The sequence below is a fragment of the Balaenoptera acutorostrata genome, chromosome 7 (assembly GCF_949987535.1).
Source record: "Balaenoptera acutorostrata chromosome 7, mBalAcu1.1, whole genome shotgun sequence".
Classification (NCBI taxonomy): Eukaryota; Metazoa; Chordata; class Mammalia; order Artiodactyla; family Balaenopteridae; genus Balaenoptera; species Balaenoptera acutorostrata.
The window spans coordinates 47,695,550-47,721,327 of NC_080070.1; the positions used below are offsets into that span (position 1 = coordinate 47,695,550).

The following is a 25,778-nucleotide window of genomic DNA, read 5'->3' on the forward strand; positions in this document are numbered from 1 at the left end:
AGATGCCGGCACCAGATTCACTGGTCACAGGATACTGATAGAACTCTAAGTTTATAAATATAAATCATCAGTATTTATCAATCTCAGCATACCAAATCAAAAAGGAAGTCATGAGAATTCAGTAATAGAAGAAATTAATAATCACGTCTGATTCTAAGACTCGGGGTCCTGAAAGGTGCCTCACAGTCCAGGGCAGAGTTAAGAAGCACAAGGTTGGTTCACAGATACTATAATATCACTTTTTAAAATTTCATTTATTTCTGGGATGTGAGTTTATGCCATGCCACTCTTTACCTCTCTATAAACAAGCAACCAACAATCTATCTTATTATTAGCTATTGGTCTAAAATTAATGATGGCTTAAATATCTGAAAATATGTCAACTCCCCTAAGTATAGTAATGTTGCATTTTCAATAAAACTCAACATTAACGTATCTGGCTTTCTTTGATGCCTTTTACTTTCCATAGAGAATCAGATAACTTAAAAGACGAGGTATTTCCCATTCATATAATACAGGGATTCTGTGATTTGAAATGAACATCCAGTTTCTTAGCTTAAGCACAGCATTCACAGAATATGGTATTTGAAGTATTGTCTGGGTAAGTTATTACCAAAAAAATTTTACCAGCTGTTCCTGAATAAGGATCACTACTAGGAGTATACCAAGTAGCAATTTCCTGTAAAGAAAACCAAGTAACAATTTAGTTTCAGAATGAAAAGATCTGGGTAGAGAAGGAAAGTGGACAACACAGATAACGTAACTACCATAATGTTCCTCACAGTATGTTGTAGCAAAGAAAAAGATCAGAAGATACATACTTCAGAAACAAAGGGGAATGGGCCAAAGACAAAATATTGGCATGCTAGAATTTTTTTTACCTTAGAAAATATCTAAGAAAGAACAAGGGACACTTTACATTTAACCACTCACTGTCAATATGTTCTGAGTTTACCTCAGGATAAATCAAAATGCGAGAAAACGGCCCAAATGAATTAGAAAACTTCCTGTAACTAACAAACTGTACTCATATTTAAAGCAATATTTACCTCTATGTAGTTTTATAAAATTCCTAATAATCTGATTTATATGGTAACTTTCTCTTTGAAAACATAAGATGATTGGATATTAATATCAACATATAATGTGGATGTCAATCAGATGGTAAGTTCAATTATTCTTTAATTTTAAAAAAGAGTTTCATGTTTTGTTCAAATGTAGCTTATTGTTAGAAAATTTCCCTTCTTTAACTCTCTTTTAGTAAATAAAATTAGGTAATATTTACATTAAATTTACAGTCTCTTTTCATTTAAAGGAATACCCCTGTGACTTGCTATAATATGTTAAACAATTGCTCTTAAACTTCACTAAACCCAAATTTGGCAAGCGAACTAAGCTTTGAAAAAAATCTGGTATTTTTGTTAACTCATTTAAACTGGAATCTTTTTGAAATACATACTGCAAGTATGCTCCTCAGGCATTTTGGGGCTGCATTCTAGTAGACTGTTTGGTAGGTGAAAACTGAAATAACTGTATAACATTTAAAAGAAATAGAAGACTTGCACTAAGAAACTAAAACCTACCCAGTACCCAACAGTTTAACAACATGACTTTTTTAGTTGTTTTGGCTACCACAAAATAATGAGTTATAGAAACCATTATTTATATTTCAATCAGACACTGCTCTTAAAACACAATCTATATCTGATTTATAACCAGATCTGAAAAACACAGATGAAGACTATTCTTAGTTTATTTCTCTGGGAAAGAGCCAAAAGAAGACAGTAATTGTACTCATATACATTCTTACACTCTCTTACACATTTAGGGGGAAAAAAAAAAGCCAGATCACCGTAAGATGAGTCAAAATTGGCAATAAACCCATTATGAAGAAAAGAGCGGCACTTAAGTGAAATTTCAGAACACATTGCTTTCTATATACCCAACTGTGATCTTATTTGGAAACAAGTATTTACAAAGATTCTAGAAAACTATAACCAACTTGATAACTAGGGTTTCATTCTTAATATTTTGTCTCCATAATATTCAGTTGTCAGTAGTTTCAGCTACACATTTAAACATGTAACGTGATTTTATGTCCTACTTACACTATTCAGTGTCTGTATATAAATTTACAAATATTATAAGTGACATTATGTACAATATTACTTATAATATTTTCCAGATTAGCAATTTTGAATTTAAATAAAAACTGGAGCATCTGGGCTTTAAAAAAATTTCAATTTCTAAATTCTTTTTAGGAAGTCACTGATGGAGACTGAATTTAAAGTAAAAAAAAAAAAATGCTACCTTTTGTAAATTTTAACAAAAAAGGGATCACTATAAACAGATTTAAGTAGATACTGTTCTAGACAAATAATGAAGTAGCACTTGACACTGACAAACACTGAACTTTCTCTTAAACCACAGGAGCTTCTACTGTAGGAGCTGCAGCACGGAACCGTATGACAAACAAAGGCTAAGTGAATACGACTGTGAGTGTATGGTACAGGATAAAGAAGGAAAAGGGAATTTAGGCCAATAAACTTTAAAAGTCAATGAGTAAATTATATCAGAAAATCAACTTCCAAGAGAATATCAATAGTTAACTACCACAGCTATAGTAAATCTTTTCCTTCAAGAATGGAAGACAAGAAAATAATTCTTACCATAACAATATACCAGTAGAAAAAAAATTATTCACATTCTAAGAGGTTTTTCTTGGTGTGTGTGTGTGTGAGAGAGAGAGAAAGAGGGAGAGCAAGAGGGAGAGAAAGCTTACAAAATTGAAAATGTGAACTAAAGTGTATTCATATTAAGATTTTGTGATAACAGAAAAAATTTAAGGAAAGAATATTTTCTTTGAGGGAAGAATATTTTCCATAACTGGTTAAAAAAAAGCACCTATGAAACTGTGCTGTCAGCTGTCACAATGGAGGTTTTGGACTCTTCTATCAACTGCAGCATAACAAAAGACATTTCACAGTAATAACTTTAGGGAAAACATTACCTGGTTTAGGATCACACTGAAAGCAATGAAAAACTCTTTTAATTGTTTATAATATACATATTTTTCTGGGTAGCAGCAGTTGCTCCTGTACGTGCCCTTTTAAAAAATATGAAACAGAAGCAATAGAGTAGAAAAAAAATTGAGAAGGATAAGAATAGCAGCAATAAACAGAAAAGCAAACACTTAAATACATTAAAGAAAAGCTTAAAATAAGGAAACAGTACTGTGTAACTCTCAATTATACTGAGTAAAGTGCACTGCTTAAATTGTTCACTGATAGTATTTTCCCTATGTTGAAAACATGAAATCTATTTATTGGTATTTTTGATATTAAAAAAAAAAAAAAGACATTCACTGTTGCAGCCCTGATAGCTCTCTTCCAGTATTTTTTAACCATTCAGATGTATTTTGTGGGAATATTTATTCACATAATTTTGCTTAACACATTTCTTTCTAAACAAGACTGAATTTAAAAGTCTCTAACATTTTCAATTACAGTAATAACACATTAATAAATTATAAATTAACAAAATCTTCATGTTTGCTTTAAAAAATCATTTATCAAATGCTAAACCCCAGATTATCTGGAAAATTAAAGATGCAAATTGCTATAAATCTGGCAACCCAATTAAATTCTGATTTTTAAAAGTATATAAAAATGTCCCGCAAATTATTCCAAGTTCCACTCAAGAAAATTTTATTTTACCCTTTTCATAAGTTATTAAGTTTACAACCTGATAAACATTTTACCCAAATGTAGGAAAACTGCCTGGAGATGCAAAGCACAATAAAATAATTACATGAAAAGAACAAACAAAAATACCCGTTAAAGTTACTGTAGCTGGAAGCACTTAAAATTGGTAATTAGTATTTTTTTAAAGTTGCATAGCTGCAAGATGATTCATTGCTGATTAACTGTTGAGCAGTTTTATTTAAAAAGGAAACAACATATTTAATAAACTGCAATTCTGTAGATGATCCAAATTTAATTAATTAAAATGTAATTATGTAACTTGATTTTTTTTTACTCTTTGGACTGCATTCTGATAATGTTAAACCTTTAATTTAAAGTATTAACATACTTCAGCTTTCCTATGTAGAAGTCTATTTTCCACTCTTGGGGAAAGAAAAAGAAAATCAAAGAACTTGAGATCATGGTCTACATTCAGAGAATGTTTTACTGCTTGATTACATTTCTTGGTTTCACATTCAAGACTTTAATTTTTAAGAAGTAAATTACGTGGTCTTCAATTTAAGAATAGATGAATGCAGGAACATCATGTTGGGGAAAATAAAGGAAACCCAAACTAAAACCCAAAACAAATTAAAAACAACTAGTTGCGCAGCTCTAGAGAACTTAATAAAAAGTAAATCAACTTTTAAATCAGTTAACTTTGGTGTCTGAATATAAAATGTTCATCAGTATTACCTATGTAGATGACTATTAAGGGATGTGCAGCATTTTCAAAATCCCTGTGTGTCCTTTATATGCATGTTTGGTACACTGAGTTCTGTGACAATTGTCCTCTCCTCAGCAGGATTTTTTTTCCTGTATGATTGTCCATCTCTGCATTACTGAGTCTCACAGAACTTAGATTTCTGGCTGAGTGTGCCTGCATTTTTGTTTTTGCTTTTCCAGAGATAAATCTTCATATCCTCTCAGTTTTTCAAGCATCTTGAAAAAACAAGGAAACCTGTGTAAAAGTGGATACATTTAGTTTAAGCAATGGTCCATGATAGTAATACAATCAAAATACAACATCCATTTCCCCATGAACATTGCTTTAGACTGTAAATTTTCATACACTTACTTAGTATTTTAAAAACTGATAAAATTTGTTTTCTGCAAAAGAGCAAATCAAGGACACAGAAGGACCAATTAAAGCTTAAAATAGTTACAAAAAGTAGCCACTAAGTAACAGTCATTCCCCCTCCACAACAAAGACTACACCAAACTACAGAAAACACACACACACAAACACACACAATTTACTAAGCCCTCTCCAAGTAACTAAAAACCTCGAATTACAAATAGTGAACAATTTCCTAACTAATCAAGACCTTAGATATTCATGTATCTCTGTTTTGGGCTGACTACTAAATTCATATGCTGAAGAGTATCAGAAGTGCTACTTACATGTTGCCTTAAAAAAAAAAAAAAGTTTTAACAACACTGAATCCTCTTCAAACCCACACATTTTTTTTAACATTTTTATTGGCGTATAATTGCTTTACAATGTTGTGTTAGCTTCTGCTGTACAACAAAGTGAATCAGCTATACGTATACATATATCCCCATATCCCCTCCCTCTTGAGCCTCCCTCCCACCCAAACCCATACACTTTTAATCTAGGACAGCAAAAGGGATAGAAGAATTTATCATTTGACAAATAAGGGCAGTCAGAACAAAAGCAAAAAAGTAAAAGAGTTGAGATAGTCCATGTCTACACATTCTCAGAAATGACTCTTCAAGACCCATAGAGAAAGATTCCATTGGTTCACATTTCTGAGGGCAGCTGCCACCGAACTCAGGTTCCACAATGAAAAAAAAAATGAATAAGAAGATAACATTGATATATAGGGTAAGGAAACTGAAATGCTGTTTAAAACCAACAGACATGCATATTGACCATGAGATGCATGTTCCACATATCCCATAACCTCATTGTGACACTAAAAGAAAAATTTCGCTGATTAGACCATGTAATAAAATATTTTATATCATAAAATTCCATTTTCACACACAAAAGTTTATTGACTAAAAAGATAAATTTTATCTATGGGTGAAAGATTTAGACATATTATTTTGATATGTGGAATACTAAGGTAAAAATTTCATTTTATTAGCATTGGTTTTTAGTACTTAAAAAGCTTCTAAAATTTTAGCTATAGCTTTACTTTATTGGCCCAGATGTAAGGTGACCCTGAAGACATTCCAAAGCATCCTCCTCTTCAAAAAACCCTTTACACAGTAAAATAAAAACATACGTACATGCATGTATCCTCAAAATACCACTCCATCACCACACTTCTCTTATACAGCAACCTAATCCCAATTCATACCTCAAATGTGTCAAGGTATGATGATCTGAATCATCTCACAGTAAAAGGTTCAAAAGCTGACACAGTCTACCCAGGCCTTCACATTTCACAGGCATAACCCTAATGTTATTAAGACAGAGGTCTCTCTCAATGTTGCAGCTCTTATTTCAGCTGCTATAGCTGCTATTATCTCAAATATATTTTGCCAATATTCTTATCTGCCGCTATTAAATGACCCTCATTAAGAGGGAATAGAATTCCTTGAATGTGTTTATTATCTCAACACCTCAAATTTAAGACCAGGAGTTACTGAAATAAAAGGAAATGGGGGAACAGCACAGGACTAGATCTCAGGTATTATCTGCTCGGTTTCCTGCCTCCAGTCTTAGACATTGAGGAAAGATTGTTGTCTGTGACTATCTTGAGTTTCTCAACACAGAGGTTCTGACTCCTTCCAAAACAATTCCAAGATTGGCTAAAATATTCTGCCTTCATATAAAACACAATGTTTTATATCATTTTTGAAATGATAAAAATAAAAAGCTTTTCATATACATGAAGATAGCAATTAGGTTAACTATTTTATCAAAGCTAAATGATGGAATATGAAAAAAGCAATACTCAAGTGAGGTTTTCATTTCAATTCGCTAAACATTTTCAGAAAATGCAGAGTCATGAATAAGCTACATCAATAGTGGAAAACAAATTCTGTATTTGGTTTAAAATTCAATTTTTTTTTTGTCTACTGTATAGGTAGGATACAAAAGTGAAAGATTAAATTGAATGAATGAATACAAATGCAACTTTCTGAAGAAACTGTTCCTACCTAATAATAGCAAAATAGCAAAGAACACAATCTTTTGATTCAATTCCCAGCTCTACTAAGGAACTAGCTATGTGACCTTGACAAGTCAAGTTTCCCTCTCTAAAACTTAATCTCCTCATCATCTGCATAACGGGAGTAGTTAAGAGTACTGAGCTCAAAGGGTTGTTATACCAATTAGATGAATTATAAATAGATGTAAAATGCTTAGACCAATCCCTGGCACATAATAATGCAATATAAATGCTAACTAATTATTATGATTAGAATTATATTATATTGCATTACCTAAAAACATACCTGGGAAGTTATGGATAAGAGTATGGAATTTGATTCTGTTGCTAACTACATGTCCTTGGACTGTTGGTGCAACGTGCTTCTTAATGTCATAGAACTTAATTACTCTGACCCTCAGGTTTCTCATTGGTAAAATGGGGTCATGATATTTACTTCATGGGGTTTTTTAAAGTATTAAACTAAAATTAAATAAGCTAAAGTGTTCTAAAGTACCAAAAATATAGAGTTTACTTAATATATGACTCTCTTCGGGAAATCAAGAAAGTTGTTTTTATGTATCTTTTAATGTGAGTTTTCTATACAGTAGCCTAATACAATGTCTGGAACACATATATACACACACACACACACACACACCCCTTAATTAATAAATGAGTGAATAAAAACGGTGGTTGAGAATGTATAACTCAGGTAACAGTTTAAAAAGCAATTAAAACAGAAAAAGGGAGAATTACCTATAAAACAGGAAGCTGATGCTTAATCTGAAGGGTGCTCAGGGCAAGATCTATTTACTTCAAACCATTCATCTATGCAGCTAGAAAAGAAATAAACCAGAAAAACTGAAACACTTAAGTTTAATTATTTATATCATAACAGTCATAATAAAAATGCTTACTTCTTGACATTAATATATCTCTGTGGAAAAAAAATTCAATATTTTTAACGACCATATTTGGCATATAGAAATAAAAGATAAGAATATGTTTATTACATTCTGATTATTCTAAGCAGTTAGGGAAATGAATCTTTGCAAAATTATGCTATAAAGTACTTTAAAGTTTAAACAGAACAACCATTCCCAAAAGAGAACCTAAAGAACTACTACTTTACCAATATTCAAAATTAAAGGACAAATCTGGACAGATATTTCTCTCTTCAAACTAGTTGTTCATTTATGCAAATGTCAACCAGTTCATGCCATAGATCAAACTTTTAAGCTTTAATTCTTGACAATACTGCATTACATTTTAAAAGACCATATTTATGTGATGTGAGTATTGAAAACTTAATTCTATCCCTTCCTTCCTGCAATACATATACATATACAAATAAATATACCATCATCCATTTGTATTTATAAACTATTTCATGATTTTATAGGAAGTTAAATATTAGAAAGTTAAATATTAGTTAAATATTTTATAGGAAGTTAAAGTTAAATAATATTATTTCATGATTTTATAGGAAGTTAAATATAGGAAGTTAAATATGCCCTAAGTTATATTAGGGCAGCAGAGCCTTTTAATTTTAGTTGTATAGATCTGCACTGTCCTGTGCAGTAAGCCACAAGCCACACGTGGCTATTTAAATTTAAATTAATTAAAATTAAATAAAAGAAACATGCACTTCCTCAGTCACACTAGCCACATTTCAAGTGCTCAACAGCCACATGGCTAGTGGCTACTCTACTAGATAGCACAGATACATAACATTTCCATCACTGCAGAAAGTTCTAATGATAAACTCAAGGCCTTAAGAAGGTTAAGTAACTTGTTCAACAGCTAGGAAGTTACCCAAGCAGATTTTATACTGTTCAACATTCTCACTGTCGACACATTGCAAATTTGCATATGCCACAAAGCTAGAAGGCTTGGCTAATACGTTGAAGGGTAAAATCAATATTTATCCAACCTCATATCCTGACAGGTTGGTTTGATAGGTAAAAATGATGGATAAATTTAAAGGGAAAGAAGGTAAAAGATCTCAACCATATGACATTCTTTCAATATCTAAAATAATTTCTGTTGTCATTAAGACTTTTGCTGTCTAAATAAACATGCCCAATTTGGCTTATGACACTGTTTTCATTCAGCCTGCTCTCTATTCGACTCACTTGGCTCTAGACGTCCTCTGGTCTACCAGAATACCTCTTACAACAAAGTACTGAGAAATGAACAAAATACTCCAGATGTGTTAACAATTCCCAATACATCTGAATAGTACACCCTCTGTGATCTAAAATGGGTACTTCTTATTTTACAATCATATGATTTCAGCTTATCTAGACAAAGAAACCATTTAAAATCCCAGGTCCTTCTTACATAAATTGCTATCAGCCCACATTATTTAAAATATTATATTTCTCTCTCCAAAATCCAGCAGAAAATCACTCTCCTGATTGTGGTGCTTTACTTTCTTAGGCATTTTCTTACTCTAAAACTATATATATGAGTATTCCAAAACAACAGATAGTACTGTTTCCATGTTTTAAATTTTATTTGAATACTACTATAAGGTATGCTTTTTTCTAGTGGCTTTTTTTCAGTCAATTTGAGGTTTGCAATTGTTAATAAATAAGGCTCTAGTTTTTACATTTTCACTGTGTATAGTGTTCCATTGTATAAGCACACTGCAATTTATGTATCCATTCTTTTACCAATGGACACTTTCAGTGATGCTATGAACATTCTTATACATCTCTTAGCCAGCACTACTCAAAGGGTGGTACACACAGTTCTAATCCTTGAGCTATCTGTTACCAGTCCTCTAAACACATTGTTTTGATTGACTTTTCTTTTTTTTTTTTAAGCACTGCACAACTTTCTCAATGAAGACAGCACTGTATTGATTTATTTTCTGGTACAAGCTCCTTGATCTCACCCTGTACCTGCACACTAAGTAGTAGTAGCAGCACTGTCCTGGAGCACAAGATCAAAAATCCCTCCAGAGCATATACCTAGGAGTGGAATTACTGAGTTGTAGGATATGTACAGCAGACACATTTGTATGATTACTGGACACTTGTGGCTCCTTTTTATGAACTGGCTGTCAACAACTTTTGCCAATTTTTCTATTTTGATTTGTCTTTTCCTTATAGATTTGTAAGAAGTTATTATCCAGATATTTCAGCTGTAACATAATACACACTTTTTTTTTTTTTTTTTTTTTTAAAGTATAGTGTCTGGACTGGGTCCTATCTGTAGACATTCAGATTTAATTGCTGCGGGGTGCGGCTCAGTCATCGGTATGTTGTTTGTTTGTTTTTTTAATTAATTTATTTATCTATTTATTTTTGGCTGTGTTGGGTCTTCGTTTCTGTGTGAGGGCTTCCCCTATCTGCGGCAAGTGGGGGCCACCCCTCATCGCGGTGCGCGGGCCTCCCACCACCGCGGCCCCTCCTGTTGCGGAGCACAGGCTCCAGACGCGCAGGCTCAGCAATTGTGGCTCACGGGCCCAGCCGCTCTGCAGCACGCGGGATCCTCCCAGACCAGGGCTCGAACCCGTGTCCCCTGCATTGGCAGGCAGACTCTCAACCACTGCGCCACCAGGGAAGCCCAATACACACATTTTTGATGAACCTTGCTTTCTACAAAACTATTCACTAAAAATAACAGGGTTTATGAGAGAAAAAAAACAGGTTAAAGGCAGACCACTCAAATAATACAACCCTGTAACCGGAACAAAGCTGTGCTCCTTCCAAACAAATAAAATACCTCTGTAAACATAGGATTTTTTAAAAAAGGGTGAGGTTAGCTTGATATAAAGAGGATTAAGGAAGGATTGATACTGTTGAGTTACAGAGACAAAAGCCAAAGCACAAAATTTGAGAACTACGAAGTAAGCAGGCACTTCCAAAATAAATCCCAGGGCCTAACTGAATTGGGTGTGAGTCTACTTGGTGAATGGGCATCCTTAAAGTTAACTGTATTCTTCCATGGCTTGCTTCCATATTTGCTTTTATTTGATGGAGCAAAGCATTAATGTGCTGAAAAATATTATATATGAACCAGTATGATGTGATTATATTGTCGCCCTTCTATACCTTTACCAACTGCAATGAGCTAACTGCATTACAGAAAGTTGCTGAAGCAGAGTACTGTTGCAGATAGAAAAACTTTTGTTGTTATGAAAACACTCTGAGGTCTAGTTTTTAACTTTTTCACAGTATCATGATGCAAAAAAAGTTTTAAATTTTAACGTAGTCAAATTCATCAACTTTTCTTCTAAGTTTTTATGGGGAGGTTATCTTAGCCCCCCAAATAATTCCTTACCATGAGGTTAAGAACATCTCTCTATATTCTTTCCAACACTTTAGATTTTAGTTTCCACGGGCAATTAATCTGGAATTCTTATTTCAAATGTAAAATAGGATTCAATTATTTTTTCATATCCATAACAGTATCAGTAACAGTATTTTTTCATATCAATAACATATCAATCGATCCCAGTGCCATTCATTGAATAGTTCATTCTTATCTTTACTATACTGTAATACCACCCTTGGGAAACCAATTTTTCCATTCATGTTAAACAAACACTTACATAGCACCTATTATATGCCAGAACTTTCTAAAAACAACTCATTTAAAACCTCAGAAAAGGGACTTCCCTGGTGGTCCAGTGGTAAAGAATCTGCCTTTCAATGCAGGGGACACAGGTTCGATCCCTGGTCAGGGAATTAAGATCCCACATGCTGCAGGGCAACTAAGCCCGCGCACCACAACTACTGAGCCCGCATGCCTCACTACAGAGCTTGCGTGTGGCAAACTACAGAGCCTACATGCTCTGGAGCCCACATGCCACAACCAGAGGGAGAAAACCTGCACACCACAACTAGAGAGAAGACCGCACACCACAACGAAGAACCTGTGCCCCGCAACAAAAGATCCCACATGCCGCAACAAAGGCCCGACGCAGCAAAAAATAAATAAATAAATAAATAATAATAAAATAACCTCAGAACTTTATGAAGTTGGTACTATTGCCTCATTTTACAGATTAAGGCAGAGAAAAATTAAGTAACTTGACCAAGATGACACAGTGAATTAACAGAGGGGCTGGAATTCAAACCTTAGGAATCCTGACTCCCAACAGTCCATGCTCTTAACCTCCAAGTTACGTTGTCTCTCCGTATATGCATGGGTGTTTATGGACTCTATTCTTTCCCACTTACCCACCTATATCCTTTCCAAACTGTCTTAATTAATAGTCCTATGGTGAATTTGTACAGGACAAGCTCCCTGCCCCCAGCATCGCTTTCTTCTTTATGAGTGTCTCGACTATTCTTGGCCCTTTGTTCTTTTATCCATATATATTTAAGAATCAACTTGTCAAGTTACATGAAAAAACTAGTTGAGATTTGACTGGAATAGCATTAACTACATAGATTTGGGGTGAAGTGACATCTCTATGGCATTGAGTTTTCCTAGCCACAAAAAGGTACCTGTATTTACTTCAAACCTTCGATAATATCTTTCAATAAAGTTTTAAAGTCTTGAATATCTTAAGATTTATTCTCAACATACTTTATTCCCGTTGTAGCTTCTGTTGCTGTTAATGTTTTTATTCTAAAAAAAGGTTATATATATTTTTTGTACTGGGATATGAATGCAGCTGGTTTTCATATGTTGAGCTCATATCTGGCAACCCAGCTAAATTCTTATTAATTTTAATATATTATCGAATATTTATTCTTTGCTTTTGATTTTAAATTATTAATAATATAGAATTTATTAATACGGTCCTTTTCCTCTGTTAACGTGGTAACTTATATACATAAATTTTCTAATCACATATATCTTTGCATTCGTAGCATAAATCCAATTTGGTTGAAAGGCATTATTTTCGATCTATATTGACAAATTTGGTTTGCTAGTATGTTTTTGGATTTTGCATTTATATTCATAAATGAGCGTTCCTTTTAATTTTCTTTCTTATCCTGTCCTTGTCTGATTTGGGTTACCAAGTTTATACTATTCTCATAAAATAAGTGGGAGAACCTTCTATCATCTTCTACTTTTGGGGGGAATTTACTACTGTTAACATGGTGTTCTTTGGATATCTGGTAAATTTGCTGTCAAACTGTCATCGTGGGCCTGTTTTTAGGTTTTTGGTTTGGTTTTTTAAAAAATATTTGTGGTTTTTCAGGGTTAGTCTTAATAACTACTTATGATAGTTATTAGTCTATTCAGGTTTCCTACTTCTTTTTGAGTCATTTTGGACAATATTATATTTTTAAGGAAACTGCCTGTTTTGTTTAAATTTTTTACTTGAAAAGTATAAAATTTTTCACAGAATTTTCCAATCGTTTTTAATTTCTGCCATATCTAGAGTTACGTGTTCCTTTTCATTCCTATACTGTTTATTTTTTCCTTCTAGAGACAATCTTGCCAGAGGCTAGTCTATTTTATTATTCTTTTCAAAGAACCAACTTTTGACTTTGTCAGTCTCTACTCTAGTGTGTAATTTTTTCATTCAATTTTTTTCTTCTCTGATCTTTATTGTTTTCTTTGTGTTTATTCTGTTACCAATTTTCTAATTTCAGTAAGAACTTGGATTATTGATTTTCAGTCTTTTAAAAAATATTTTAAATTAATTAATTAATTAATTAATTTTTGGCTGCGTAGGGTCTTTGTTGCTGCGCACGGGCTGTCTCCAGTTGCAGCAAGCATGGGCTACTCTTCATTGCAGTGCGCGGGCTTACCGTGGTGGCTTCTCTTGTTGCGGAGCATGGGCTCTAGGTGCGCAGGCTCAGTAGTTGTGGCACACGGGCTTAGCTGCTCTGTGGCATATGGGACTCTCCCAGACCAGGGATCAAACCCGTGTCCCCTGCATTGGCAGGAGGATTCTTAACCACTGCACCACCAGGGGAGTCCTTTTCAGTCTTTCTTTTAACACAATCCTTGGTTTTCACTATTATTCAGTTCAGAGTATTTTCTAAGTTCCCTTATGACTTCTTCTTTGATCCCAGAATATTTATCTTTTGTCACTGACATCAAACTGAGCTCAGAGAACAGCATTCTGTATGGTACCAACGTTTTGTGGTTTGTTAAGACTTGTCTTATGGTCTAGTACATGATCAATTTCTACAATACTTCATACGTACTTGAAAAGAAAATGTACTCTCTAATTGCTGGGTGCAGATATACACATACACATCCATTAGATCAAATCTGTTAACTGTATTGCTCAATTTTTCTAGGTCTTAACTAATTTTGTGTATGTCTGCTTGCCTCAGTGAGAAGTGTATTGAAATTTCCCATTATCATGATGGATTTGTCAATTTTTTCTGACAGTTCTATGAATATTTTGAGACTGTGCTCTTTAGTACACAAAAAATTGAATTTTATATAATTTTATCATAAAATATTAATACTTTCTGCAATAAAGTTAATTTTGTCCAATATTAATTTAGCTTTGTCAGTTTTACTTTAGTTAATATTTGCCTGGATATGGTTTACTATCCCTTTACATCCATATTTTTCTATAACCCTTACATTTAAGTGTGTTGCTCATCAACAGCATATCCCAATCTTTTGTTTTCAACTGGTTACTTTGATCTATTTGGATTTATTATAATTACTGATATTGGATTTATTTTTGCCTCTTTGTTTTGGTACTATTTACTATTTTCTCTATGTTTTCCCCAACCCCCATGCCCTGCTTTTAAATAAAATTCCACATTATTTCTTTTATTGCTTTTAAAGTTATAGTTTTCTATTCTTTTTGTAGGTTACCTTAAATCATCTTAAATCAAATTTTTCCTGAAACCAAGAACACATTATGAGAAACCAGATGGGCTCTGGAGTCAAACAGACATGGCTAGAATCTCAGTTCTTCCATTTATTGCCAGCTATGCGACCTTGGAGAGATTGCCTATGGTCCCCAGCTTATTTCCTCAGCTGTACAATGAGATTGTTACAAGGCTTATATAAGATAACCTATTCAAGAAGCTATGGACAACACCTGGGTCACAGTAAATGCTTAACAAATGGTAGCCTTTGGGATGCAAACAGATATGGGCTTAAGTTTTAGTACTAGCAGGAAAAAGAAGGCTTTTTTTTTTTTTTTTTTTAACATCTTTACTGGAGTATAATTGCTTCACAATGGTGTGTCAGCTTCTGCTGTTATGACAAAGCGAACCAGTCATACGTGTATATATATATATCCCCATATCTCCTCCCTCTTGCATCTTCCTCCCACCCTCCCTATCCCACCCCTCTAGGTGGACACAAAGCACCAAGCTGATCTCCCCGTGCTATGCGGCTGCTTCCCACTAGCTATCTATTTTACATTTGGTAGTGTATATATGTTCATGCCATTCTCTCACTTCATCCCAGCTTACCCTTCCCCTCCCCGTGTCCTCAAGTCCATTCTCTGCGTCTGTGTCTTTATTCCTGTCCTGCCCCTAGGTTCTTCAGAACCTTTTTTTTTTTTAGATTCCATATATTTGTGTTAGCATACAGTATTTGTTTTTCTCTTTCTGACTTACTTCACTCTGTATGACAGACTCTAGGTGGTCCATGCACCTCACTACAAATAACTCAATTTCGTTTCTTTTTATGGCTGAGTAATATTCCATTGTATATATGTGCCACATCTTCTTTATCCATTCATCTGTTGATGGACACTTAGGTTGCTTCCATGTCCTGGCTATTGTAAATAGAGCTGCAATGAACATTGTGGTACATGACTCTTTTTGAATTATGGTTTTCTCAGGGTATATTCCCAGTAGTGGGATTGCTGGGTTGTATGGTAGTTCTATTTTTAGTTTTTTAAGGAACCTCCATACTGTTCTCCATAGTGGCTGTATCAATTTACATTCCCACCAACAGTAAGGCTATTGTTTTTTAAGAAATGGGGAAAGGGAGTTTCAATAAAGAAGAAATCTTTTCAGCCCTAACTACAAAAGTGTGAAACTTGAGAAAGGTCTTTTAGTCTAATATCAATTTGGTTAACATAAAAATAAACTTACCCTTTATGATATATGCATAGACAAGGCAGTCGTGCTATAGTATCTCCCTGCTGCAATTCTTCAAGGCATATTGCACATTCCCCAGCATCTTTACTCAGCACATCCTCTGAGAAAAAAGAAAATGAGCTTAGGACAATAAAACTGAAAGAATTATGTGACTGCTAATTTATAAAGAGTGGTGACTGGCATATTTTGTCAGAAATACATAAAACTCAGCACCTATAATTGAAATGCTATTCACAAATCAGTGAATAATGTTTACCTTTACTTATGGACAGTGTCTCTCATTTCCATTTAGATTTCATTGAGGCATTGCAGTTAGTAATTAAGAACGGTATGGAATCCTCCAACTTGCAAAAGACTTTGCCTATAAAACTTTATCAGTAAGTCAGTTATTTGGAATTTGGAATTTATTATCCTTATCCTACTAATCAATATTAATTTGGTGCCCAAGCTAGTTCAAAAAAGTGTATAGAGTATAACATGGCAGAAAAGACATGAAAATACTATTGTAATTTTTAAAATTCTAAAATAACAAAATTGCATAAGTTAAAGAAATCATCTTGAATATAGGACTTTAAAAAAAATCTGCTTAATTCAAGAAGATACAAAGGTAAATCAAAGCTTTTGTGTAGATTCTGAAAGGGATTTTTGGAAACTTGAGGATTTCAGTCATAAGGCTCAACAATTCCTCTTAATCCTTTTTTTTTTAACATTAAATTTCCCAATTTTAATAACTGTACTATATTTAGGTCTTAATCCTTTCCCATAACAATGCCAAGTCTACTCCAGGCAGCAATTAGACTAACTTGCACGGTATTTTAATCACTTTGTTTAAAATATTCCTATGGTGAAAGCCTTTATAAAGCAAAAATTCCTTTCGGGGGAAAAAAAAAAAGCTTCTCTCAATTTATGTTTTATACTGAAATTTTAATTTAAATTACATTTTATTAACGTTAAATTTTAATTTTAAAAGGATCTTGCCTAAAATAGAGTATATTAGCCGGACATACTTTGTGACTCTTTTTAAATGAGGACTAACTAAAACATGCCATTAAAACTGTTGAAGAGTACACATTCTTAGTAAGTTTAGAGAACAAAAAGCAAAAGCAGGAAAATGCAATATAAATTTATATCACAAATAGATAAATTACTGGTTTTGGAAATAAAAACCAAACAAGCTAAAGGGGAAAGGCTGCATTAATCTCCACCCAAGTGCTTAAACACAGAGCAAGGTAGGAAAGTTTCCTAAAATTAAGTACTTATCTGCTAGTCCCATACCTCTTATAAACACCAACAAATTTAATTGTGCACATATCTGTAATAGTTCCTTCTAGAAAAATCCATTCTATAAGTAGTTCCCCCTTTAGTTATTCATTTTGAGATAGCACATTAAGATGAAATACAGACTCTATTTGGTCTACAGAAAATAAGGTACCAGCAGATGATTTACCCATAAGGCTAGAGGGGGTAAGAGGGCAACTTCCACAGAAAAAGGAAAGGCCTTAGCAAGAAGGCTTATGCTTTCAGAATCTAGGGAATATGGTTGAAGTAATTTTAGCTAACTATTGGGTAGCTCACAAGCTAATGTATCACATCAAAGACTTAACCAGAAGAAGATTTTTGGGCAAGTGGAACTGGGTAAATGAAAAATGATGCCTATTAACACTCCCCTCAAGAGTCCTCTCCCCATTTTTCTTTTCTTGACCCTGGAGGTCCCAACCGCAACCCCGACCGCACCTGCAACCCCAAGTCTTTCCTCCTTCTCTTGATCTCCATGTTCCTCTTATTGTTCTGGATAGCTTTCCACAGATAGGGAACCAGTTTAATGTAAAGCACCTAACTAGTGTTAAAGTTAATTGGTATATTGGAACCCACAAAATGGAAGTCATCTCAGTGGCTCTGACCACGTCCCAAACCTATACCTAAGTCAGCCTGCACTACAGAAAATACCTCACTCTCAAGGAAACCCAACACCAATCACAATCCTCCAACTCAGCTTTAGCTAGCCTACCTTGCCCTAGAAAATAGAACCTGTAAGCCTTATAAGGAAACCCCCAGCCTCCTAGCCAATCATGTCCTGTTTTCACAGTGCCTCTTCTAAGGCCCCATAAAACTCACTCTTGCCCAAAATCCCCTGGGGAGGTGCTTATTAGGCACTGTAGTCCCCCAATCTATGGATTGTTTTTCCATTGAATAAAGGACATCAAACTTGTTACCAAATTTTTTAGTTTTATCATTTAACACTAGGATGATAGCAATGAAAAAAAGAGGAAAAGATCTGAAGGAAACACTAAAGGATCATAGTACAGGTATAATTCCAAATAATATGGAATTTTTTGTGGTATGTTCTCACCACTTAGATTTTTTTCACCACAAAGATATACCACATCATAACATAAATCCAAGTCCCACAACTAACTTCAAAAAATTAACCATCACTTTTTATCAAGCCTAAGACATCAATAATTATAAGATGCACCATGAGTTTTATATTTCACCAAGAAAAAAATGTTTCCATTAAACTATGACACAAATCAATTTTAAGACACGTCTCATTTTTCAGAGTTGTTAAAATTTATAAAAAGAAGTGTGTCTTAGAATTGATGGACTAGGGTATCAAATTTTCTACCTTTTGGAATACAGTAACAATGCATCTAGATTTAAGTATAAAGGAACCAAAAAATCTCTATTAACATAAATTAGATAGACCAGCTTTTAAAAAATAAAAAGTATTGCCACATTTTTGCCATATAAATCTATGTAACAGATTCTCAACACAAAATAAAAATAGGTAGAAATCCACGAAGTAAAAGCTTCTGAATTCATTGTTCACAGAAATGTGTCTTACAATGCTTTTATGTTGACCTATAACTACCAACTCTCATTTCTTTATTACAATAGGTTTTAAAAATCTTTGAGTTGGGAAAATTTTAGTATTTTAAAAGGCCTTGGTTATCCTGTTTATAAGAAAATTTATTTACAGTACAACAAAGACAAATCCAATCTGCATATAATTAACAGAATAATATATATTTTAAGAATATAATGATATGCTTTGCAGGTACTAATTTTAAAAAATCTTTCTAGTTTAATCTAGAATGACATATTAATGTCAGTCATTTTAATCAGAAGGTCCTAAAGCCCAAGTAATAAAAAATATGCAGAACTGTACTTTCTATGTTAAGATATATATATTTATATACACATACATGTATATGTGTGTATATGTGTGTCTGTGTGTGTGTGTGTGTGTGTGTGTATATATATATATACACACACACACATATATAAGAACATCCCAAACACATTAATTTCAGTGCAGAAGCAGCCCAATAGCCAATGTAAACAGTTTCTAATGAAATGATCTCTGCTCAGAAAATTAAAAGTTAACATTAACATATTATAGCCACTGCTCAACTGCATTCTGATAAGCAACTCTGAGTTAAAAGACAGTTCGTTCTCAACAGTTACTGCCCCAAGTAGCAAATGCTTAATTTTCAAATTTGAAAGTCTTATTTCCAATAGAATCTGTCTTTGTACGTTTGAAGGTGTTTATTTTTGAAAAGTTACTATGCAACGTGATTAACTTTTGACTGGAGGTTTTCTAGAGTATGCCCCTCTCCTACCCTATTGTGACATTGTACTTTCTTTCAAAGAGAAGTTTTCAGCTTAGTAATGAGATACATGCAGAGTTAAATAGGGCCTAGAAATACCACTAAATCCAGGACATTGAAGCATCTTTAAGACAGCTGAGAAAAGATTATTAAAAGTCTTTAGCTAATCAATTGAAAACATTCATGAAGAAACCATCTCAGGCAATAAGGAGTCAATGTTTTAGGACTAGAATACCTTAAGAGTAGACTACTAACTAGCCAAAATTAATATGAGAAAAGCAGAGAAGGGAACACAAATAGATTTAACTACCATGGTTGGCTAGTATGGAATTCCCACTCTCCACAAACACTGATTAGTGGAGAGATACTCAAGACTGTGAACAGGAAACTAAACTTGTGTTGCTTTTTCAAAAGTGTTGATGTCCCACCTAACAGCTGGAATCAGTGTATTCCTTATCAGTCTAATTCTTTGATTTATTCACATGGTCTATGCATTAATTTAGAGGTACTGATACAGGAAAAGAAGAATTAAACCTGGAATAGGACAATGATTTTATCAAGAAGTAGGCACCAGAATCACTTGGGTATGTATTCTGCTCAACAGAGAAACAAAACAAAACAAAACAAAAAAACATATACCTGGGCCCCATCCCTAGAGATTCTGAAATATACACCTGCTTCAGAAAACAACTGCTATCAAGGAAAGAGCATGCTGAAATAGAAAGAGCATAAGATTTAAAGTTGCAAGCGATATATGAATTTCCATTCTCACTATTAGTTAGGTACATAACCTCCAAAATGTTGGTCACCCTTGAGTTTCCTTTTACTCTTCTTTAATACTAGCATTAATAAAGGTATTCAAAATATTATAGAGATGAAATTTTAAAGACTCTTGTGTGAAATTTCATGTTATAAAAACACTATACAAAATATTAGTTTTTATCATTATTATCAGAAAAACCTTTATGACTTCTTGAAAAACAAAGTTGGTCATTTTTCTCTTTCCTCTTCTCCCCATTCTGGTTATTCTAGTTGTTGCAATTTTATAAATTGTCATAAATAATCCCATGGCCAACAGAAACTTCTATAGGATACTCTTGACCCAGCCATTTCTAGAGACCTATTATAATTGCCAGACTGGGAACAACTCCATACAAATGATACTGCCTAATTAACTTTTAAACGTTTTGGCTTCATTCTATATTTAAAAGTATTATAAATGTCCACTTTGCTACATGCTTTTAGAAGTACTTAAGTCTTTTATTAATCCTATGAGGTAACTAAGGTTACCTCCATTTTACAGATAAAGAAACTGAGGCTCAAATAAATTAAGTAACTTACCAGAAGTTACTAAACTAGTAAGTTCTAGGGTCAGGATTCAAATTTAGGGTAAGTCTTTGGCCTTTCTACAACTTCATGAATTTTGCTACAAAACAATTTCACTTTAAGAGTATAAATACAGAAGCAAACTGTTTTAGGCAACGTTAGATTTGAAATATTAAAGGTGAGGATGGCTACCTATTTAGAGGAAGTATGCTTAAGACTGGTCATATGCTTTATCTTCTGGAGTTATTAAACTGCTATAAAAACTGGTATCAGAAATGAACTCACACTTTACTGCTTACTTCCTTCTATGGAACAGGAAAACAGCCCTGTCCAACAGAACTTTCTATGATGACAGAAATAATCTTTTATCTGTGTTGTCCAAACAGTAGCTACTAGCCACATATGGCCTGAAAATAGCATTTGAAATGTGTGCAACTGAGGAACTGAATTGTAAATTTAATTTTTGCAAAATGTGAAATCTATATATTTCAATATAGTAGAAAAGAAACATACATTTATAAACTAAAAACTTCTGTAAATTGTTATTGTACTTATAGCCTCAAGCTCTTAATTTGCATGACCCAAAGAAATTACTTAAAATTCAAGCAGCCAAATATGCAAAATTAAAATATTTAGCAAGTACAAGCACATATCCATATAGTTACTGCAGATCAAGACAACATGAACAAAAGCAGACAGCCAAAATCCTTTGGGGTGGTGGGGGAGAAAAACAACAACTAAGACCAAATTTGTTAGAGGCAGCCAACAAAACTCCATGCGAAAATTTCATAATCATCACAACCTTATTTTCAGATCAAGCATCCAAAGGTATATGATCTTTTCAGCAAAATACAATGCCAAGCACTATTATGGATCAGGCATTTTACCTGAAGACTTATTTTTTGTTCTTGAACCCTCAATGATAGCAGTAGAAAACAAAAGCAGCTGAAATGTGAAATAATCCCTAGAAAAATCGAGAATTAAAAAAATTCACAACATTAGTAAGAAGCAATTACTCAAAGAATGAAAAATTGCGGCTCACAAGGTTTATTAATAAATACTTTCAGATATAAAGTTATATCTATAATGGACTTAAGAGAAGTTAACATTAATATTCTAGATTATAGATCCGTGAGATGTTACTGTACTCAAGTATCATTAAGGGGAGTTAGAAATGATATTTAACAAAGGAAAACAGTCATTTTCACTGTAAGATTAATATATCAATAAAAACATGGGGATAACCTTTACTGAACTGTCTAAAACTCAAAGTTCATGGTCAGGGTCAAATTTTACCCTGTTTGGAAACTTCTTATTCTGGTTTGACGAGAAATTGTGGGCTTCCTCTGCCTAGATGCTACTGACATTTACTGCATCAATGCTTTCTTTAGTTTAAATATAACTGAGAATTGGCTAAGCATATAGCCACTTTTCATTTGCATTGTTAGAAACTTACTTTAAAACTAAGACTATTCTTCAAGAGGAGACAGAAGTTGTGACTCTTCTGATGACTTTTAAGGAAAGATGTGTACTCTTGGGAATATTTTGGAAATTGACATTTGGCACCTTCTCCAAGAAACTGTAAGTAAAATAAAATGGAACCCAAAGTATATACTCTAAAAGGTAAAATATACAAAAACAACACTAACTAAATACTTACAGATTTAGCTTTCTTGGACCTTTTTATTTCTAACTCGCCTAAAAAAATAGCTCAGGATTAAGTATTTTATAAAACCAGCTACCGGGACTTCCTTGGTGGCGCAGTGGTTAAGAATCCGCCTGCCAATGCAGGGAACATGGTTCAATCCCTGGTCCATGAAGATCCCATATGTCACGGAGCAACTAAGCCCGTGCACCACAACTACTGAGCCTGCGTTCTAGAGCTGGCGAGCTACACTACTGAGCCCATGCACCACAACTACTGAAGCCCGCGCGCTTAAGAGCCATGTTCCGCAAGAGAAGCCACTGCAATGAGAAGCCCGCGCACAGCAACGAAGACCCAACGCAGCCAAAAATTAATTAATTAATTATTTTAAAAAAAGGTACCTAATAAGCTGCAAGAAGTTATACAAGTCATCTAAGAAATTTTTAAATTACCAAATTACTCCTCAATCTTCATATCAAATTAAGATGACTTTCCTTTACTCCCTCCCTGTTACAAATCACTGATTTGCTAAACCCTGAACAAGTGTTTACCTAAATGAATTGTCCACATTAAAAAGTTAAAAAAAAAACACCCAAAAACCAAACAAAAAAATACCCCAAAACACACACATACAGAAAAGAAAAGAAACTGCTGAATATATACAAAAATAAAATAAAATACACTTTGAACTAAAAAGTTTCAGGTCCATTTTTGTTTTGAATCAATGCAGAGAGAAAAACATCAGTCCTAAAAAAAACAAAAAAGCTGATTTTCAAACTTAATTTATGATTGTATACTTTTAGAATTAGATTAATGTATTAAATTATAATGTAGGCTTTAATGGCAATAACAAAAGAGTCAAACAATCTGGGTAATATAATGTAGCAAATTTTTAAAAAGTGTTACTTATAGACAGTTCTAGGTTCAAATTCCAACTCTGCAACGGGTTTAGGAATATAATGGGGCAAGAATACCTACTTCATAGGGCAGTGGTAAGAATTAAATAATATCTGTTAAATACCTACCACTGTACCTGGCAAGGAGCAGGTATGTTCTGAATACTAGCTATGTGATTACTGGCAAGAAAGGACACTTCCTCTGAGTTTGTTTTCTCCAATCTAAAGAAATGATGAAACCTGCTAGACTTGTCTCTTAAAAGTGTTATGAAGATCTAATGAGATAACGCAAATGCAATTGCAGTCTTACGGAAAAGAACAGGTCTGAACTTTGGACAATGCACAAAATTCTGAGTCTCGTTTTCTTCAAATAAATTGCAAGTCATAATACCTGCATCTCACAGTCTTTCATATTGATGATTAAAAATAAAAGAACTAATAATGAATGTAAAAATGCTTAAGGCTCTAAATGTTAGCTAAATTAAACAAAATTCTACTATCGTATTGAAACTGAAAAATGTCAATACAATGGTATTGTATTATAGCATACAACAAAACATATTATGTCAGAACTATTATCAGATTTATGAACTACAATTCTATCTATCATTCTGTTAGAATGAATCTGAGAAGGCGTATTACAATGTGTATGTATACGTACTGAGGCTAAAGCGTGATGGTCTTTCCCTGCTGCTTCCCCCTGAGGCTACAAGGTAATTAGCAGGCTGACTGGTAGATAATGTACAGGGTCAAAACTCAAAATGCCTAAAGGGGGATAAGCCAGAAAACGTTCAAAAAGTAGCTCATCTTTTAAACTACTTCATAAGAAAAAAGAACAGAACAGTTGTGACAATAAATGTCAACTGAATTTGGCCTTAGTTTTAGGGGTTAACAGGTAATTGTGACAAACTGGTGCCCACAGTCCTATCTAAAGGGGCAGTTGCTACTATAGCAGAATGCCATGTGGGAATAAAGAGCCAGTGTGGCTAGGTATATTTAAAGCAGCTGCAAATTTAGGTTTTTAGATGAAATTTCTTCATTTTCAAAATATTGACTCAAAAACATCTTTGATACTGTGTAAGCAAACAAAAAAAGTCTGTGAGCCTGATGTAGCCAATACTTTGCAACCTCTGTATTCAAGAAACAGTAAATTCCATGAGGGCAGGGAACCTTGTAGGTTCTGCTTACTCCAGCACGTAGCATAGTGTTTTGTACACAGTAACTGCTTGATAAATATTTTTTGAACAGCTAATGAAGCAAAAGATCTCCGAAGACTAAAGAAAGCACCAAGCAACAAATGAACCAATGGCAGAGAAAATGCCCCAAAGCCAGGGGGTTGGTGTTTCAGTGACTTGGGCACTGCACTTGCAGTCTGGTGACTCAGAGGAGCTCAGACCTATTTTTTTTTTAAGTGTACTGACTTCATCTTTATCCAGTGGTTCATATCAGCCAATCAACCAGAAAGCACTGAGTATATGCGGAGTTTGCCAATAAATAATTACAGATTGATTAGCATGTATGGGTAAAGAATTAAAAGCACTATGTATGCACAGGAGAGAGATTTTAAATGTCACTCCTAAGATAATAGAGCAAAGAGTGAAACTCAAATGTACCTGAAGGAAAAAGCAGGAAGGTGAGAACCAGTAGCTCTGACAACAGTCATGTAACAATAACAACTCAGAGTTCTTTCTTGATTCCCTCTTCACCCTGCTACTAAATGACTAAATACTGTGACTAAATTACTAAAATAACTGTAACTAATTGCTGGATCCTGGAGAATCTAAATCTAGATTCATCTGAAACCTCAGATAATGAAACCTCATGAAAAATCAAGAGAGAGCAAGTGTAAAATGGGTTTATAAGAAAATTGTTTTAAGAAGAGGGGAAACACACTGATTTTGAAACAGGTTTATTTCTTTCTGCTCAAAGTTTACCAATCCTTCAGTTGCCCAGGCAACTTCAGTACCTGAGTGAATCCCACTGGAACAAGGGAAGAAGGCTGCTCTGACAGTGAAAGCACTACTGAAAAAAAGAAGCTACTGAGTTGGCCTGAGGACAGAACTCTCTCTGCACCCAAGAACAGGGAAACTTCTTTCCTCACACTTCTAAACAAAAAGGGCTAGTGTGTGCCAAGCTAATGACCACAAGGCTCACAAGAGAATAATATCCTACATTCCATCCACTTCTATTTGAGAAAGAAATAATAGTATGATCTACATGTGTGCTAACATTATGGAACAGAGAAAGGTCATAAACTAAGTATACACAACAATGTGAATGAAGGTGAAGCAAGCTGAAAAACTGAAATAGACACCTACTATAATATCAGAACAAATGAATGAATGGAAGAAAGGGAGGGAGGAAAGGGATGATGACTTCACAAGTAGAAATTCCTAGAACCAAAACCCATTATTTTTTAATTTAATA

The 25,778-nt window shown here is 33.9% G+C and overlaps 1 protein-coding gene across 1 annotated transcript in view; it reads right to left on the reverse strand.

The window, feature by feature from the left end:
• Nucleotides 1-3,414: 3,414 nt before the first annotated feature.
• ZNRF2 (zinc and ring finger 2) overlaps nucleotides 3,415-25,778 on the reverse strand; it is a 92,890-nt gene continuing 70,526 nt past the window's right edge. The window contains exons 3-5 of the mRNA XM_007193533.2: nucleotides 15,868-15,973; nucleotides 7,628-7,707; nucleotides 3,415-4,704 (exon numbers count right to left, since the gene is read on the reverse strand). Of these exons, the coding sequence (XP_007193595.2) occupies nucleotides 7,650-7,707; nucleotides 15,868-15,973 (164 nt within the window). The 3' untranslated portion in view covers nucleotides 3,415-4,704; nucleotides 7,628-7,649. The remainder of the gene's footprint in view (nucleotides 4,705-7,627; nucleotides 7,708-15,867; nucleotides 15,974-25,778) is intronic.